The following is an 18,919-nucleotide window of genomic DNA, read 5'->3' on the forward strand; positions in this document are numbered from 1 at the left end:
AGCTGTGTTGTGATATTTTCCAGCTCTAGCTGACAACTAGAGTAATACTAGTTTCCCCTGGCTGGCTCCAGGTCTTTACTTTTAATTTACACATTCTATGTGTACCAATTTTAGCCAAGTATTTCTGATACACTTGTGTAGAAGCAGGGAAAGAGGGACACTAGTTTCAAGATTATTGCACTATTTCTTGCCATGGCCTTATAACCCACCTACACCTTTGTAAATAATCTATTTGTAAATAAACTTTCCTCAGATTGGACTAATTTATTTCTATTAGGACCCTGAGTGATTTCACAGTCTCACCATTTGTCCAGTCCAGATTGTTCAAAACCAAGATATCTTGGTTATTTTATTGAAATGTTAACGCCCTGGCTTTATATCTCTCTCACAGTATGTGATCCTTTATACCTTCATTCATATTTGATCTGTTTCTTTGATCTTCATCTTTTCTGTTGTGTGAATTCCAAATAGAGATTCAATCTGTATTTCCTTTCCTGACAATCTAAAGCAGAAATCTAAACCACTGCAGAAACTTCTGAACCAATGCAGAAATCTCTCATAGACTATGTTCTGCAATGTGGAATACCTCTCTTTTTTAAACTCAGTTCAGTTCAGTCGCTCAGTTGTGCCCGACTCTTTGCGACCCCATGAATTGCAGCACGCCAGGCCTCTCTGTCCATCACCAACTCCCGGAGTCTACCCAAACCCCTGTCCATCGAGTCAGTGATGCCATCCAACCATCTCATCCTCTGTCGTCCCCTTCTCCTCCCGCCCCCAATCCTACCCAGCATTAGGGTCTTTTCCAATGAGTCAACCCTCCTCATGAGGTGGCCAAAGTATTGGAGTTTCAGCTTCAACATCAGACCTTCCAATGAACACCCAGGATTGATCTCTTTTAGGATGGACTGGTTGGATCTCCTTGCAGTCCAAGGGACTCTCAAGAGTCTTCTCCAACACCACAGTTCAAAAGCATCAATTCTGCAGCGCTCAGCTTTCTTCACCGTCCAACTCTCACATCCATACATGACCACTGGAAAAACCATAGCCTTGACTAGACGGACTTTTGTTGGCAAAGTAATGTCTCTGCTTTTAAATATGCTATCTAGGTTGGCCATAACCTTCCTTCCAAGTAAGGGCTAAATGTCTTAGACCAAAACAAGTGGTAAAGCATTCTGTGTTTCTTTTACTCTTCTAGTGCTAAAATACATACCTTTAATCTTCTACATTCTGGTCTATGGTAGGGAGAAGAGAGCTGTACCCATATATAAAGACCTTTTAATCATATTAACTCCTTTTTGTGTGAGAATAAGGAGGGACATCAGGGGAGGAAAGGTGACAGGTCTAAATTTCTCTCAGAGACAGCAAAACATAGAATTTATTTTATAATTTTTAAAAAATTTCAATATATTCCCTATAATTAATAATGTTTAAGTTTCTTGTAAGGCCATTTCCATTTTCCATTTTCTAGCCCTGATTTCTCTTTTATTGTTACAATTCTATGATAGCAATTAATTATTTACTGTTGTCACCCAAAGTTCACTTCTTGCTTCCCTTGATTTGCATATATCTCTCCCTTTGCTGGGAATATCTACAGTGCAAACAGGTAAAGTAGCAAAGTTTACTTAGTCCTCAAGGCCCAGGTCCAAACTTACTCCCTCATTAGTGTTCACATAATAGAATTAGGGTTCCATTCTCACTGATCCTGAAGTGCTTTGCATCTATCTCTGTTAGAAACTTTGATCACGTTATTATGTTATGTGTTTACATACTGTGTAAACAGTCTTTCAGAAAGACTGTGAAGTTCTTGAATGAAGGTACCATATTGTAATTATATTTGTTTAATAAAACTCCAGTAATTGCCACCATGCTTTGTATAATATCAGCTCTTGCTAAAGGCATTAAAAGAAGAAATGAATGAATGTGGTAGAAATTTTAATTTACTGTATGGGAATTGCTGAATCTCTCTGGTGCCAACATATTTCCTTTTATTCCTTGGACCGTTGTGTTAAAATATATATCTAGCATTGAGTTAGAATACATGGAATGTTTAACATAAGAATATATTGATCTCATTTGTATGTCACTGCTACTTTGCATTATTTCATATGTTATTTGGCTTTTAAAAATATGTTTTCCACCAAAAATATAATTCATATGTAAGAAATAAATGAAACATGAAAATTAAAACTATTTCTTCTCAATATAGTTTCATGAGACTATTAAATACTTCAGCTTAATCCTTAATCATAATGTTTAAGAAATACTGGTTACATCTAATATGTATCACATTTCAATAATTGATATTACGTTTTTGTTTCAGCTAAACCATTTACTTCTAAAGTGAAACAGATGCGATTACATAGAGAAGACTTTGAAATATTAAAGGTGATTGGTCGAGGGGCTTTTGGAGAGGTAAGAGATAAAGATTTTATAGAGATCTGATATTTGTTTTGCAAGCTATTTTATACAATCTTTGAAAGAATTTAACTGAAATATTATTTACTTGCTTTTGTAATTGATATTATTGATCAGAAATCATTAAAATTTTGAGTGAAATCTTTCTACATGGATTTTTTTCCAGTATATTTCTATTTTTTATATGTCATTGAAGTTTGAGTATGTGGACTCTTCTGTTTGTCTATTTGTCTCTCCTTGTGTCAATAGTACACTGCCTTAAATTAACTTTAGTTTGAGAAGTCTTAATATCTGGTAGTGTATTTACTGTAACTTCTCTCTTTGCCTCTCTTGTTAACCCTTTATATTTTCATATAATTTTGGAATAAATGTTTCAGTTTGTACTTACTCTTAAAAATCCACATCTACAGTCAGCATTGATTAGGATTGCACTTAACTAGAGATCACTTTGAGCTTAATTTACATCTTAATAATATTGAGTCAACCAATCCATGAACATAGTATGTTCCTTCATTTATTTAGGGCTTTATAAATTTAACCCATGAATTATTTGTAGTTTTCATTCAGTAGAGATAATTTATGCATTTTCAGCAGACTTATTCCTATGTATATTATATTCTTCATGCTGTTTTAATTAAATTGTTTGCTAAGTGTTATTTTCTAATTGTTTTTACTAGTAGTAAGAACTACAATTGAATTTTTTGTATTGACCTCATACTTAGCAACCTAGCTAATTGTACTTTTAAAATCATGAATTGTGTTGAACTTTAATCAAATGCTTTATCAGCATCTTTTGAGACTTGGCTTTTCTCCTTAATTAGTTGAGTTACACTGATTTATTTTCAAATGTGAAACTAACTTTGCATTTCTAAAGTAAGCCTGCTTTGTTGGGATATATTACCCTTTTAATTTACTGTTGGACTTGGTTTACTATTTGTGTGTGTGTTTTGGACCTTTAACAGGAATTGGCCTGACATTTTCCTGCTTACCACATCCTGATCAGACTTTGGTATCTTGGTTATACTGGCCTCATAAAAATAGGGAGGTGTTTCCTCTTTTACTGTTCTCCAGAAGAGTTTGAGAAGATTATTATTATTTCTTCCTTAAATGCTTAGAAGATTTCATTGGTGAAGCCATCTGAGCCTGGAGGTTCCTAGAGAGAGAGTTTTAAATTATATATCCATTTTTAAAAATTGAAATTGGACTATGTGGATTTTCTGTATAGGTGTGTCAGTTTTGCTAGGTTCATCCATGTCACCTAATTTTTCAAATTTATTACTGTATTGGTCATTACTTCTCATATTTTCATTTGTTATGCTTTGAGGTTTATCAGTGCTGTTATTTTTTCAATGAATTAACTTTTGCTCTTTGAATTTTCCTGTACTAGATTTGTTTACTGTTTCATTAGTTTTTACTTTTAAAATATTCTCTGTCTTTGGTTTTAACTTGCTGTTTTTTTTCTAACTTGTGGCCATAGAGCATTGATTTCTAGCTCTTTTCAAATGACCTCAAAGGCTATACTTTTTCCTCTAAGCGACTTTAGCTATAGCCAAGTTTTGATGTGTCATATTTTCATTATAGTTTTCCTTAAAATACAATGTAATTTCCAATGTGGTTTTAGATTTCTATAGTGGGTTTTTTTTTAATCTTTGATTTTAGAAGTTTATTTCTCAATCTCTACTTGGTGCATTTTTAGTTATATTTCCGCTTCTGAGTGATAATTTAATTCTAGAGCAGTCAGGGAGTATGCACTGTGTGATTTCACATCTTTGAAATTTGCTGTACAGTGTTCTATAAATATCAGTTAGGTGAAAGATATTAATCTTGTTTAAATCTTCCATATCCTTAGTGTTTTTCCTGCTTGTTGTTTCATTTCCTGAGAGAGGATTTGCTTATTTCTTTTTTATTTTATTTCTTTCAGTTTTCACCAATAGCAAATATAACGTTATTATATTTCCCTAGTTGTTAACTCTTTTATCAGGATGTAATATACCTGTTATCTCCACCTAATAGAGTTAAACTTTACTTCATCTGATATTAGTAGAATGATTCCAGCTCTTATTATTAGTCTTCTACATTAATTATCTTATTCCAACCTTTTAGTTTCAGTTTTCTATAACTTTGCATTTTACCATTTAATAGAATATAGTTTTTGGTTTTTATTTCAGTCTGATAAATTTCTTATCTTTAATTGGAATATAGTCAGTTGGCATTTAAATGTAATTACATTATTATTATTTGTTTTCTATTTGTCTTGCACATTTAGTATTATCTTTCTCTCAACTCTTGGATTAACTGAGTATTTTAAATTATTCTTTCCCCTTTCTATTAATTTCTTAGCTGCACCTTCTTTTATTGGTTTCCTGAGATTGCTTCTTGTATTCTTAGTAAATTTGTATTGAGTGGCCAAAAGTTTGTTCAGGTTTTTCCAGAATATCTCACAGAAAAACCTGAATGAACTTTTGGCCAATCCAATATTTTGCCATTTCCCATTTTTTTTTTGTCATTATTGTCTTTTAGTTCTACATATATTTGAAACCCCAAAAGATATGATTAAACTGTCCCTCTTCATTTTAGATTTACCCATGTATTTACAGTTTTTTACTCTTCACATTCACATATTTATTTATATTCATATGTTTCTCTTTGATAGGATTTTCTTTTTGACTTAAAAATGTCCTTTAGTAATATTTTTCCAGGTCTGCTGAGATAAATTATCTGCCATTTTTGTCTGAAAATACATTTATTTTGAGGTATTAACAAAATTGTGTTATGTACATACTTAGCTCAGTGAATTTGTACATTTGCATGAACTTCTGTAGCCTTTATGTTGATCAGAATAGGCTTCTATTGCCTGTCTCTCTGTGAATAACCACCTTTTCAGTAACTATCTATTCTGACTTCTATAATTATAGATTTATTTTGCCTGTTTTTGAATGCTATACTAGTGGAATTGTATATAATATATATATATTTCTTTTGTTTCTGGCTTCTTTTGATCAGTATTATCCTTGTATAATTCACTTTTGTTTTTTATTGATCCACAATATTTCTCTGTATGAATATAAGTACTCAAATTTATTTTTGACCGTTGTTAATAATGTTGTTATGGACACTCATATACATGTCTTTTGGGAGACAGAAGCATTCATCTCTGTTTGCTGTAACCCTAGTAGAATTTGGGTCACATGGTAGGCATATTTAGATTTAGTTGGTAGTGCCAAATAATATCCCAGTTAGTTAGGTCAGATTATACTCCCACCAACAATGTGTGAAGGTCCTAGTTGCTTCACAACCTCGCCAGCAGTTGGGTCAATTTTTAGACTTTAGACATATTTTTTGGTGGATGAGTAGTGGTATTGATTGTGATTTCATTTTATATTTCCTGATAACATTTAAAGTTGAGCCCATTTTCATATCTCTTCGTGTAACTTGGATATCCTTTTACATAAAGTGCACATTGGGGCCTGGGGGAGTGGGAACAGGTGACTTTTTGGTATATTCTGGATACAAGTTCTTTGAAGGGTTGTGTGTGTGTGTGTGCACACACACATGTGTGTGCACGCATGCTCATGTATTAAACAAAATCTCTTCCTGTTTGTGGCTTGAATTTTCTCTCTCTGTATAGATCTTTTATTGAAAAGAAGATTTTAATTTTGGTGAAATGCATTTAATTAAGCTTTTCTTTATGATTAGTGCTTTTTTGTATTTGTTAAATTTTTTCTACCCTGAAGGTCATGAAGATGTTTCCTGTTATATAATCTATAAAAAATCTTTTTCATTTAGGTCTGTGATCCATCTGGTATTATTTTGTGTTTTGTGAGGTATAGTCAAGGTTCATTTTATTCTTTGTGGATTTCACAGCATATTTATTTAAAGACTATTTTTCTACATTTGATTACAAAGGAACTTCTGTTGGTCAGGTGTTATGTGTGCTACTTTTATTAATTTTTAATAGTTTTTAATGTAGAATTTTTGTTCATGTTTCATTAAATTTATTTTTGGGTCTTTGATGTTTATTGATGAGCCTATAACGGCTACTAGACTAGAAACACAATTAATGTTTGTGTATTGATCTTGTATTTAAATATCTTGATGTGTTAACTAAGTCTAATGTATTTATAAATTAAAAAAAAATTTCATGTGCATAGTCATACCATTTCCAAATAATGACAGCTTTTTTCTTTTTTTCATTTTTCCTTTTATTTCTTTTTCCATATTATTGCAATAGAGAATTTTTTTTTGCTTAAAACATTGAATTCAGTTGTTGAAAATAAATTTCTGTGTGGTTTGTGATTCAGGGGTAAGTATGAAGTTTGCTACAGCTTTTTTTTTTGAATTGTTACTCTTTTTAGGTTAAGGAAGTACTCTTTCTTAGGTGAAGGAAGTTTTCCTTGTAGTCCTAGTCTGTTGAGAGCTTTTATCATGCATTAGATTTAACTTTTGTCTAAAGGTTTTCTATATCTGTTTTGATTATATGATTTAACTTCTATATTTGGCTATGTGGAAGTAATATTGATTAATTTTTAAATATACCAATAGTGGATTGCTATATAAATCTGGTTGTTCCTGATGTGTTCATTTAGTATACTGTTGGTTTTGATTTGCTAATATTTTGTTTACCATGTTTTGTTATGTGCATGAAAAAGACTGGCCTTTAATTTACTATCTTTTAATTTCTTTGTATCTTAAAAATGTTATGCTTATCTTTTAAGACAGTTTGGGAGTTATTCACACATTATCAATTTTCTGAGTTTGTTTAAGATTATTGCTATTTCTTTATATGTTTGAAAGTATTCTCTGGTGAAGCCATCTAGACTAGGAGTGCAGTTTCTTTTGGTTGTTTGTTTACATCTTTGGAGGTAAATTTTATATATGTTGAAATACACTAGCTGTATTATGTATAATTCTATGAGTTTTGACAAATGTATTCACCTTTCTCAAGATGCAGAATGTTTCTGTCACTCTAAGAAGTTCCCTTTCCTGTTAGTTTCCTGTAACTTCTGTCAAGTGGCAACCACTGTTCTAAATTTTAACCATAGATTAGTATTGACCATTTGAAAATTTCATGTAAATGAAAATCATACCATATATAGTCTTTCCTTTGCTCAGGATAATGTCTGTGAGATTCATTCTTGTGATCAAATGTAGTAATACTTTTTACTGCTGGTTAGTATACTGCTTTTTAGTATACCATAGATTATTCTTCTATTGATAAACAATTGCATAGTTTCTAATTTTTGGTTGTTAGGATTAAAACTGAAGTGAATATTCAGGTACAAGTTTTATGCAACTGTGTATTCATTTTTCTTGGATAAATAATAGCTTGGAACAGCTATGTTAAGTAGTAGATGCATATTTAAATTGAAAAGAAACTACCACATTTTTTTTCTAATAGGGTTGTACCATTTTATATTCCTATCAGTTCTGTGTTCTCACCAGTATTTTTTTGTTGTTGTTAGTCTTTTAAATTTTAGTCATTCTAATGGATGTGTAATAGTGTCTCATGGTTAAATTGCATTGTTATGTGGATTTGTGTTATATAAAAACATAATGATGAGTTTTTGTGTTGTATCTTCCTTTGTGAAGTATATGTTCAGATATTTTGTTCATTGAAAAATATGAGGTAATTGTGTCATCATTATTAAATTGTAAGAATTCTTTATATTTTATATTTATAAATGTCTTTTGTTGGATAAATATTTTGTCAGTATTTTCTCAAAGGCTGCATAAATTTCCTGTTAATTTTCTTAAAAATGTCTTTTGATGAGCTGAAGTTAGGTTTAATTTTATCAATTTTTTTTCCTTTATGGTTGTTTTTTTCCTGTGTTCTTTGTAAGAAATCCGTATTTATATCCAGGTCACAGAGATATTTACGTATGTCTTTCCCTAAAACTGTTGTAGTTTTAGCTCTTATGTTTAGATTGGTGATTCATTTCAGATTAATTCATGTATGATGTGAGATAAGGATCAAGGTTCATTTTTTTCCATGTGGCTATCCACATGGCACATGGCAGCTGTTTCAGCACCATTTGTTGAAAAGGCTGTTTCTCATCTATTGAATTACTTCATTACTTTTGTCAAAAATGTCAGTTGACCATACGGATGTTGATCTGTTTTTCCTCTTTCTGTTCTATCTCATCAATATCTTTTTCTATCCGTATGTCAGTACCACACAATCTTGATTTTCTAGATTTATACTGTAGAGTTGAGCGTATATAATTAAGTCTAAGCAAGTGTAAGTTCTCCTTTTTTAAAACTTGTTTTAACTGAGGACTTTTCCATTATTATATAAATTTTAGAAATCAGTGTGTCAGTTTCCATAAAAACTTACTGGTATTGAAATTGAGTTTGCATTCAATTTATAGATCAATTTTGGAAGGACTGGCATCTTAATATTGAGTTAACTAGTTAGTCCATGAACATGGCAGTTTTCTTTGTCTTTTAACTTTTTTAAAGAGTATTTTGTAATTTTAGTGTACAGGTCTTGTTCATATTTGTTAAATTTATTGCTAAAACGTTTATGTTTTTTGATGCTAATATAAATGATATTTACAAATTTATATTTCACATAGTATGCTCTTAGTGTGTAGATTTTTTGTATCTGACTTTATTTTCTAAATTTATTATTTTTAAAATAGTTTTTTGTTATTTTGGTTGCTACTTTCTTAGTTGTTCCCTGCAAACAGCCATATTATCTGAGAATAGGAATAGTATCCTTTTCACTTTCCAGAGTTTGTGTTCTGTTTCTCTATGTTGACTTACACTAATTTGGACCTCTAATATAATGTTGAATGGGTATCATGAGGATTCATATCATTACTTTATTCCTGAATTTAAGGAGATAGGATTTAGTGTTTGATTATTAAGTATGATGTTAATTGTATGTGTTTTTGTAGGTACTGTTTATCTGATTAAAGAAATTAACTTCTATTATTAGTTTGCTGAGGATTTGGTAGTCATGTGGATTTACTCTTTTATTCGGTTAATTTGGAGGATTAATTTGATTGATTTTTTAAACAGGCTTTGTTTTTTTAGAGTAGTTTTAGGTCCTTGGCAAGATTGAGTACAGAGTACAAAGAATTTTTGTAAATCCTTTCCTTTGCACATGTGCAGCCTCTCTCATTATCAGCCTACCACACAAGAATGATATGTAGACATTGACATATCATAAGGTATAGTCTATAGTTTACATTAGGCTTCACTCTTAGTGTTGTATTTAGAAAAATGTATAGTTACACTTATACAGCATTTTAGTATAATACATATTAGTTTTTCACTGCCTTAAAAATCCTCTGTGCTCTGCCAATCCATCCCTTCCTTCTCCTAACCTCTGATCACCACTGATCTTTTTCCTGCCTCCATAGTTTTGCCTCTTCCTAAATGTCATAGACTTGAAATTATACAGTATATAGCCTTTTCAGATTGGCTTCTTCCATGTAATAATAGTCATTTTAAGTTTCCTTCATGTCTATCTATTGCTTGATGACTCCTTTCTTTTTAGCACCAGGGAATATTTCATTGTTTGAATGTACCACTGCTTATTTATCCATTCACCTACTGAAGGACATCTTTGTTTTTTCCCAAGTTTTGGTAATTATGAACAAAGCTGCTATAAACAAGTTGTGTGGACATCAGTTTTCAAATTGTTTGACTAAATACCAAGAAACAGAATTGCTGAATCATATGTTTAAGAGCATTATTTAAGTTTTGTAAGGAACCACCAGTCTACCAAAGTGGCTGTACCATTTTGCATTCCCACCAGCAGTGAATGAGAGTTCCTATTGTTCCACATACTCACCATCATTTAGCAGTTGTCAGTATTTTGAATTTTGGTCATTCTAATGGGTGTAGTAGCATCTTATTGTTGTTTTTTTTTTTTTTAAATAAATTTATTTATTTTAGTTGGGGGCTAATTACTTTACAATATTGTAATAGCTTTTGCCATACATTGACATGAATCAGCCATGGGTTTACATGTGTTCCCCTTCCTGGACCTTATTGTTGTTTTAAATTGTAGTTCCCTAGAGGATGTTGAGCATCTTTTCTTGTGCTTATTTATCATCTGTATATCTTCTTTGGTAAAGCATATATTAAGATCTTTAATCTTTTAACAGGATGGTTTGTTTTCTTATTGTGAAACTAAAGAGGTTTTTTATGCTACATTTTAGATAACAATCCTTCATCAGATATCTTTTGCAAATATTTTTTTCCCAAGGCTTGTTTCTCATTCTTTTGACAGTATTCTTCACAGAGCAGAAGTTTTTAAATGAAGACCAACTTAGCAATTATTTCTTTCATGAATTATGCCTTTGATGTTATACAGATTGATTTTCAAATATTAAATTACTCCCTAGGATAAACTCAATTTGGTCATGACTTACTGTCCTTTCTGGCTTCCCTGTGCCTCAGCTAGTAAAGAATCCGCCTGCAATACGGGAGACCTGGGTTCGATCTCTGGTTTGGGAAGATCCCCTGGAGAAGGGAACAGCTATCCACTCCAGTATTCTGGCCTGGAGAAGTCCACGGACTGTATAGTCCATGGGGTTGCAAAGAGTCGGACACGACTGAACGACTTTCACTTTCACTACTGTCCTTTTGAGATAATTGCTTTATTCAGTTCCTTGATATTTTCTTAACTGTTTCCATGTCTATATTCAGGGGGAATAAAGTGAAAGCGAAAATCGCTCATTTGTGTCCAACTCTTTGCGACCCCATGGACTGTAACTCACCAGGCTCCTTTGTCCATGGAATTCTCCAGGCAAAAATACTGGAATGGATTACTATTTCCTTCTCCAGGGCATCTCTCCAACCCAGGAACTAAACCCAGGTCTCCTATGTTGCAGGCAGATTCTTTACTGTCTGAGCCAAATGTTGACCTATAATTTTCTTTTTTTAAATCATGTCTATGTCAGATATTGACATCAGGTTATGCTGGACTTATGAATTGGGGAGTGTTTACCCTTTTCCAGAAAAAATATCTGTTTATTTATTTATGTATTTATTTTTCTTTAAATGTTTGGTAAAATTTACCAGTGAAGCCATCTGGACTTGGGTATTTCTTTGTGGGGCATTTAATCCTACTAATTTAACTTCTTGATGCTTATAAAGTTAGTAAGATTTTCTATTTCATCTTTTGTCACCTTCAGTAAGTTTTGTGTTTCATAGAATTTGGATAATTCTTTTAAAGTTTTGAATGTATAAGGTTGTTCATAATATCTCTTATTTTTTGATGTCTGTGGAATATAAGATGCTATTCTCTCTTTTATTGCATATATTTATAATTTATGTTTTATTTCTCTTGATCAGTCATGTAGAAGTTTTTCAGTGTTGTTAATTATTGAACAAAGCTACTTCGGGTTTGTGAATTGTCTACATTTTTGTCTCTTTTTGGGCTTCCCTGATGGCTCAGCTGGTAAAAAATCCGCCTGCATTGCTGGAGACCTAGAGAAGGAAATGGCTACCCACTCCAGTATTCTTGCCTGGAGAATTCCATGGACTGAACAGTCCATGGGGTCTCAAAGAGTTGGACACGACTGAGCAACTTTTACTCACTTGTTTCTTTTTAACTTAAACCTTTTTTTTAACATTTTAAAAATCGTTGTTATTTCCTTCCTTTTAATTTCTCTGGATTTAATTTGTTCATCTTCTTTATGCTTCTCTAGACAGAAACTTAGATCTTTGATTCTTTTCCATTCCAGTTTAGGCATTAAAGCAATAAATTTCCCACTAAGCAGGGTTAGGTGTATCCTATAGATATTGATGTTATATTTTCACTGTCATTCATATCAAAATACATTTTAACTTTGATTTCTTCTTTGATGAGTCATTATGTGCATCATTTACTTTTGGTAATTTTTGGACTTTGTGAACTATCTTACTGTTATTGACTTTAATTCATTTTTTTAATCATCAAACATCATACTCTTAATTTTTCAAAAGTTTTAAGGTTTAATGAAATTTGCCATATGATAAGAATATCGCTTGTCTTTATGAACACTCCATGTGTACTTGAAATTAGTTTTTTTCTACATTTGTTGCTTTTAGTCTTTATAAATGTCAGTTGGGTCAAGATGGTTGATGTTGTCATTAGATCTTCCATAATTTGTTGAGATTTGTTCAGTGGTTTTGGGGGGGTATTAAAGTCTCCAAATATACTTGTGAGTATGCCTGTTCAGTTCAGTTCTGCTGCTAAGTCGCTTCAGTCGTGTCCGACTCTGTGCAACCCCATAGACGGCAGCCCATCAGGCTCCGCCATCCCTGGGATTCTCCAGGCAAGAATACTGGAGTGGGTTGCCATTTCCTTCTCCAGTGCATGAAAGGGAAAAGTGAAAGTGAAGTTGCTCAGTCGTGTCCGACTCTCAGCGACCCCATGGACTGCAGCCTACGAGGCTCCTCCATCCGTGGGATTTTCCAGGCAAGAGTACTGGAGTGGGGTGCCATTGCCTTCTCCGTTCAGTTCAGTTCAGTTCAATCACTCAGTCATGTCCGACTCTTTGCGACCCCATGAATTGCAGCACACCAGGCCTCCTTGTCCATCACCAACTCCTGGAGTCTACCCAAACCCTTGTCCATCGTGTCAGTGATGCCATCCAACCATCTCATCCTCTGTTGTCCCCTTCTCCTCCTGCCCCCAATCCTTCCTAGCATCAGGGTCTTTTCCAATGAGTCAACTCTTCGTATGAGATGGCCTAAGTATTGGAGTTTCAGCTTCAACATCAGTCCTTCCAATGAACACCCAGGACTGATCTCCTTAAGGATGGACTGATTGGATCTTCTTGCAGTCCAAGGGACTCTCAAGAGTCTTCTCCAACACCACAGTTCAAAAGCATCAATTTTTCGGCGCTCAGCTTTCTTCACCATCCAACTCTCACATCCATACATGACTACAGGAAAAACCATAGCCTTGACTAGACGGACCTTTGTTGGCAGTGTAATGTCTCTGCTTTTCAATATGCTATCTAGGTTGGTCATAACCTTCCTTCCAAGGTGTAAGTGTCTTTTAATTTCATGGCTGCAATTACCATTAGCAGTGATTTTGGAGCCCCCAAAAATGAAGTCTGACACCGTTTGCACTGTTTCCCCATCTATTTCCCATGTAGTGATGGGACCGGATGCCATGATCTTAGTTTTCTGAATGTTGAGCTTTAAGCCAACTTTTTCACTCTCCTCTTTCACTTTCATCAAGAGGCTCTTTAGTTCTTCTTCACTTTCTGCCATAAGGGTGATGTCATCTGCATATCAAGGTTGTCCCAGTGTTCTATTTCTTGGTCTTAGTTTAAATTCTGTTTCATTCACTTTATAATCGTGTTGAACTCTACCTTTATTTTCTTTATGTATTTTATAATCAATTACAAATGTTATAAAATAATAAAAGAAGCTATAATAATCATGGAATATATGTTCATCTAACGAATTAGCTTTAAAATGTATAAAGTAACAACTGATAGAATTTGCATAGGGTAATATAAGAACTTTCAACAGTTTTAGAGCTTTTAACTCTCCTCAGAAATTGTCAAGTTAAGCGTGTAAAAAAAATCAACACTTAGAAGTATTTATTATTTGAAGGTGGAACTTTTAAATGACATAGTTATTCCATTCTGTGTTTAAATATTTGACAGAGCAGTGATTTTAAAAAAATGGTAAAAACTGTTTTCTCCCAAACTAGTTTCACAAGGGGATTACAGGTCAGTTAAATCTGTACCTACTGGGCACCACCTAGTTTTGTTTTAAGCTTTGTCAACCCACTCCAGTATTCTTGCCTGGAGAAACCCCAGGCACAGAGGAGCCTGGTGGGCTACTCCCACAGGGTTGCAAAGAGTTGGACATGAGTGAGGGACTAAGCACGCACACATTTCTTTTTTAAAAGCTAATTTTATTTATTTATCTATTTAGTTTTGGCTGTCCTAGGTCTTCATTGCTTTGCCCAGGCTTTATCTACTTGTGGCGACTGGGGCCTGCTCTTTGTTGTGGTGCATGGGCTTCTCATTGTGGTGGCTTCTCTTGTTGGGGAGCACAGGCTCTAGGTATGTGGGTTTCAGTAATTGCAGCAAGCAGGCTCTAGAGTGCAGGCTCAGTCATTCTGGCTCATGGGCTTAGTTGCTCCATGGCATGTGGAATCTTCTCACACCAGGGATCAAACCTGTGTCCCTTGCATTGGCAGGTGGATTCTTATCCACTGTGCCACAAGGGAGGTGCTCTTTCAAGCTATTTCTGCTGTTAGCCGAGAACTTCCAGATGTTCAAGCTGGATTTAGAAAAGGCAGAGGAACAAGTGATTTAAATTGCCAACATCTGTTGGATCATAGAAAAACCAAGAGAATTCCAGAAAAAAAAATCTACTTCTGCTTCATTGACTATGCTATAAAGCCTTTGACTGTGTAAATCACAACAAACTGTGGAAAATTCTTAAAGAGATGGGAATACCAGACCACCTTACCTGCCTCCTGAGAAATCTGTATGCAGGTCCAGAACCAACAGTTAGAACTGGATATGGAACAACGGACTGGTTCCAAATTGGGAAAGGAGTATGTCAAGGCTGTGTATCGTCATCCTGCTTATTTAACTTCTATGCAGAGTACATCATGCAAAATGCCAGGCTGGATGAAGCACAAGTTGGAATCAAGATTGCCAGGAGAAATATCAATAACTTCAGATATGCAGATGACACCACTCTTGTGGCAGAAAGCAACTTTGCTTTCTTGATGAAAGTGAAAGAGGAGATTGAAAAAGCTGGCTTAAAACTCAACATTCAAAACTCATCTTTCATAAAACTAAGATCATGGCATCCAGTCCCATCACTTCATGGCAAATAGATGAGTTAACAATGGAAACAGTGAGAGACTTTAATTTTGGGGGCTCTAAAATCACTGCAGATGATGACTGCAGGCATGAAATTAAAAGACACTTGCTTCTTGGAAGAAAAGCTATGACCAACCTAGGCAACATATTAAAAAGCAGAGACATTACTTTGCCAACAAAGGTCCGTCTAGTCAAAACTATGGTTTTTCCTGTATTCATGTATGGATGTGAGAGTTGGACCATAAAGAAAGCTGAGCACTGAAGAATTGATGCTTTTGAACTGTAGAATTGATGCTTTTGAACTGTGGTGTTGGAGAAGACTCTTGAGAGTCCCTTGGACAGCAAGGAGATCAAATCAGTCAATCCTAAAGGAAATCAGTCCTGAATACTCTATGGAAGGACTGATACTGAAGCTGAAGCTCAAATATTTTGGATACCTGATGTGAAGAACTGACTCATTGGAAAAGACCCTGATTCTGGGCAAGATTGAAGGCAGGAGGAGAAGGGGACAACAGAGGATGAGATGGCTGGATGGCATCACCGACTCAATTGACATTACTTTGAGCAAGCTTCGGGAGGTGGTGATAGACAAGGAAGCCTGGCATGCTGCAGTCCATGGGGTTGCAAAGACTTGGACATGACTGAGTGACTGAACTGAACTGGTTAGAATGTATGCTCTGCAACTAGCGCAGCAGTTCTAGCCAGTGTTAGAACTGTTCATACTATGATCAGCCCAAGTGAAGTGAAGTGAAGTCGCTTAGTCGTGTCTGACTCTTTGCAACCCTATGGTCTGTAGCCTACCAGGATCCTCTGTCCATGGGATTTTCCAGGCAAGAGTACTGGAATGGGTTACCATTTCCTTCTCTAGGGGATCCTCTTGACCCAGGGATCGAACCCAGGTCTCCTGCATTGTAGGCAAACGCTTTACCGTCTGAGCCACCAGGAAAGTCTTTACAAATAAAGTCTTTGTAAAAACTTTACAAGTAAAGTTTCTTTTAAGAAAAAAGAATCATGCTACAGAACACAGAGGGTATATAACACTGGAAGTTCAACAGTTTTCCCAAGAAAAAATGGCTTTCTTCACTTTCTTCCTGTGTACCATTTCTCCTCTTAACTTATTCCAAACCTGGAAAATAACTACTTGGAAAGAGGTAGTAAATATATGTGGGGTTTTATTTTTATTTATTTATTTTTTATGTAGGGTTTTAAATACTTGTTAGGAATTATATATTCCATTTAAACCCTTCAGGTTCTCAGTGAGTTGTGCTCCCTGGAGATGTTCTGGTGGGGGAAAGGTTGAAAGTTGGTTGTAGCAGGCTTTAGGGCAGCAGGCTCTGTGTAGAAGTAGTCTCTGTGAAAGTCCTTATTAGGAAATTTAAAGGGTGCTCTGCCTTGTCAGCAGTAAGGAGATGAGGCTGAGATGGAGCCAGGATTTGGAGTTATTTTTTGTGTAGGAGAGCTCTGTTTAATCTAGAAAGGATCAGTTCAAATCATATACACAGGATTGGCCTAGTCTAGTCTTTCATTCTGCTTAGTCATTCAGTTGTGTCTAACTCTCTGTGGCCCCATGGACTGAAGCCTGCCAAAGCTCCTCTGCCCGTAGAATTTTCCAGGCAAGAGTAATGGAGTAGGGTGCCATTTCCTCCTCCAGGGGATCTTCCCAACCCGGGATTGAACTTGTGTCTCCTCATTGGCAGGCGAGTTCTTTACCACTAGCTGCCACCTGGGAAGTCCCAAGTCTTTCATAGCCACTGTCTAAACTCTTTAGTCTTAACTGAAAAAGAGAATTTCCACCCCCATAATCGCCTTAACCCAACCTGCCACATTAAAAACAAACTGTGCAAAGATGGCTGGATAAGCTGCAGTAGGCTAAACTTTTTTTCTGTATTGATCAGCGCATGAGATTCTGTCCACTATCTCTGATTTGATCCCACAGTAGACCTTTTCTCAGAGAGTTTGAACACGTAGTTGTCACTGTGTTCAGTTTTCTAAGGTGGGTAGCCAGCCATTAGGGGGTGGCATCTCTGATTTTCTTGAAGAGATCTCTAGTCTTTCCCATCCTGTTGTTTTCGTCTATTTCTTTGCATTGATCGCTGAGCCAGGCTTTCTTATCTCTCCTTGCTATTCTTTGGAACTCTGCATTCAAATGGGAATATCTTTCCTTTTCTCCTTTGCTTTTCGCTTCTCTTCTTTTCACAGCTATTTGTAAGGCCTCCTCAGACAGCCATTTTGCTTTTTTGCATTTCTTTTCCATGGGGATGATCTTGATCCCTGTCTCCTGTACAGTGTCATGAACCTCCATCCATAGTTCATCAGGCAGTCTGTCTATCAGATCTAGTCCCCTAAATCTATTTGTCACTTCCACTGTATAATCATAAGAGATTTGATTTAGGTCATACCTGAATGGTCTAGTGGTTTTCCCTTCTTTCTTCAATTTAAGTCTGAATTTGGCAAAAAGGAGTTCATGATCTGAGCCACAGTCAGCTCCTGGTCTTGTTCTTGCTGACTGTAGAGAGCTTCTCCATCTTTGGCTGCAAAGATTATAATCAGTCTGATTTCATTGTTGACCATCTGGTGATGTCCATGTGTAGAGTCTTCTCTTGTGTTGTTGGAAGAGGGTGTTTGCTATGACCAGTGCATTCTCTTGGCAAAACTCTACTAGCCTTTGCCCTGCTTCATTCTGTACTCCAAGGCCAAATTTGCCTGTTATGCCAGGTGTTTCTTGACTTCCTACTTTTGCGTTCCAGTCTCCTATAATGAAAAGGACATCTTTTTTGGGTGTTAGTTCTAAAAGGTCTTGTAGGTCTTCATAGAACCGTTCAACTTCAACTTCTTCAGCGTTACTGGTCAAGGCATAGACTTGGATTACCGTGCTATTGAATGGTTTGCCTTGGAAATGAACAGAGATCATTCTGTCGTTTTTGAGATTGTATCCAAGTACTGCATTTTGGACTCTTTTGTTGACCATGATAGCTACTCCATTTCTTCTACTCCATTTTTAAGAAAATTAGAGATACGAAGGGAATATTTCATGCAAAGATGGGCTCGATAAAGGACAGAAATGGTATGGACCTAACAGAAGCAGAAATATTAAGAAGAGGTGGCAGGAATACACAGAAGAACTGTACAAAAAAGATCTTCATGACCCAGATAATCACAATGGTGTGATCACTCACCTAGAGCCAGACATCCTGGAATGTGAAGTCAAGTGGGCCTGACTTAGAAAACATCACTACGAACAAAGCTAGTGGAGGTGATGGAATTCCAGTTGAGCTATTTCAAATCCTGAAAGATGATAATGTGAAAGTGCTGCACTCAATATGCCAGCAAATTTGGAAAACTCAGCAGTGTCCACAGGACTGGAAAAGGTCAGTTTTCATTCCAATCCCAAAGAAAGGCAGTGCCAAAGAATGCTCAAACTACCACACAATTGCACTCATCTTACACACTAGTAAAATAATGCTGAAAATTCTCCAAGCCAAGCTTCAGCAATACGTGAACCATAAACTTCCAGATGTTCAAGGGGGTTTTAGAAAAGGCAGAGGAACCAGAGATCAAATTGCCAACATCCGCTGGATCATCGAAAGAGCAAGAGAGTTCCAGAAAAACATCTATTTCTGCTTCGTTGACTACGCCAAAGCCTTTGACTGTGTGGATCACAATAAACTATGGAAAATTCTTAAAGAGATGGGCATGCCAGACCA

General features: G+C 35.3%; 1 protein-coding gene across 10 annotated transcripts in view; it reads left to right on the forward strand.

Annotated features, from left to right (window-relative positions):
• CDC42BPA (CDC42 binding protein kinase alpha) overlaps positions 1-18,919 on the forward strand; it is a 292,824-nt gene that overhangs the window by 44,629 nt on the left and 229,276 nt on the right. For all 10 annotated transcript variants that reach the window (XM_081486909.1, XM_081486911.1, XM_081486910.1 and 7 more), the window contains exon 2: positions 2,321-2,412. In XM_081486909.1, the coding sequence (XP_081343035.1) occupies positions 2,321-2,412 (92 nt within the window). The remainder of the gene's footprint in view (positions 1-2,320; positions 2,413-18,919) is intronic.

Source organism: Giraffa tippelskirchi, chromosome 5 (assembly GCF_054371585.1).
Source record: "Giraffa tippelskirchi isolate mGirTip1 chromosome 5, T2T-mGirTip1v1.2.pri, whole genome shotgun sequence".
Lineage (NCBI taxonomy): Eukaryota > Metazoa > Chordata > Mammalia > Artiodactyla > Giraffidae > Giraffa > Giraffa tippelskirchi.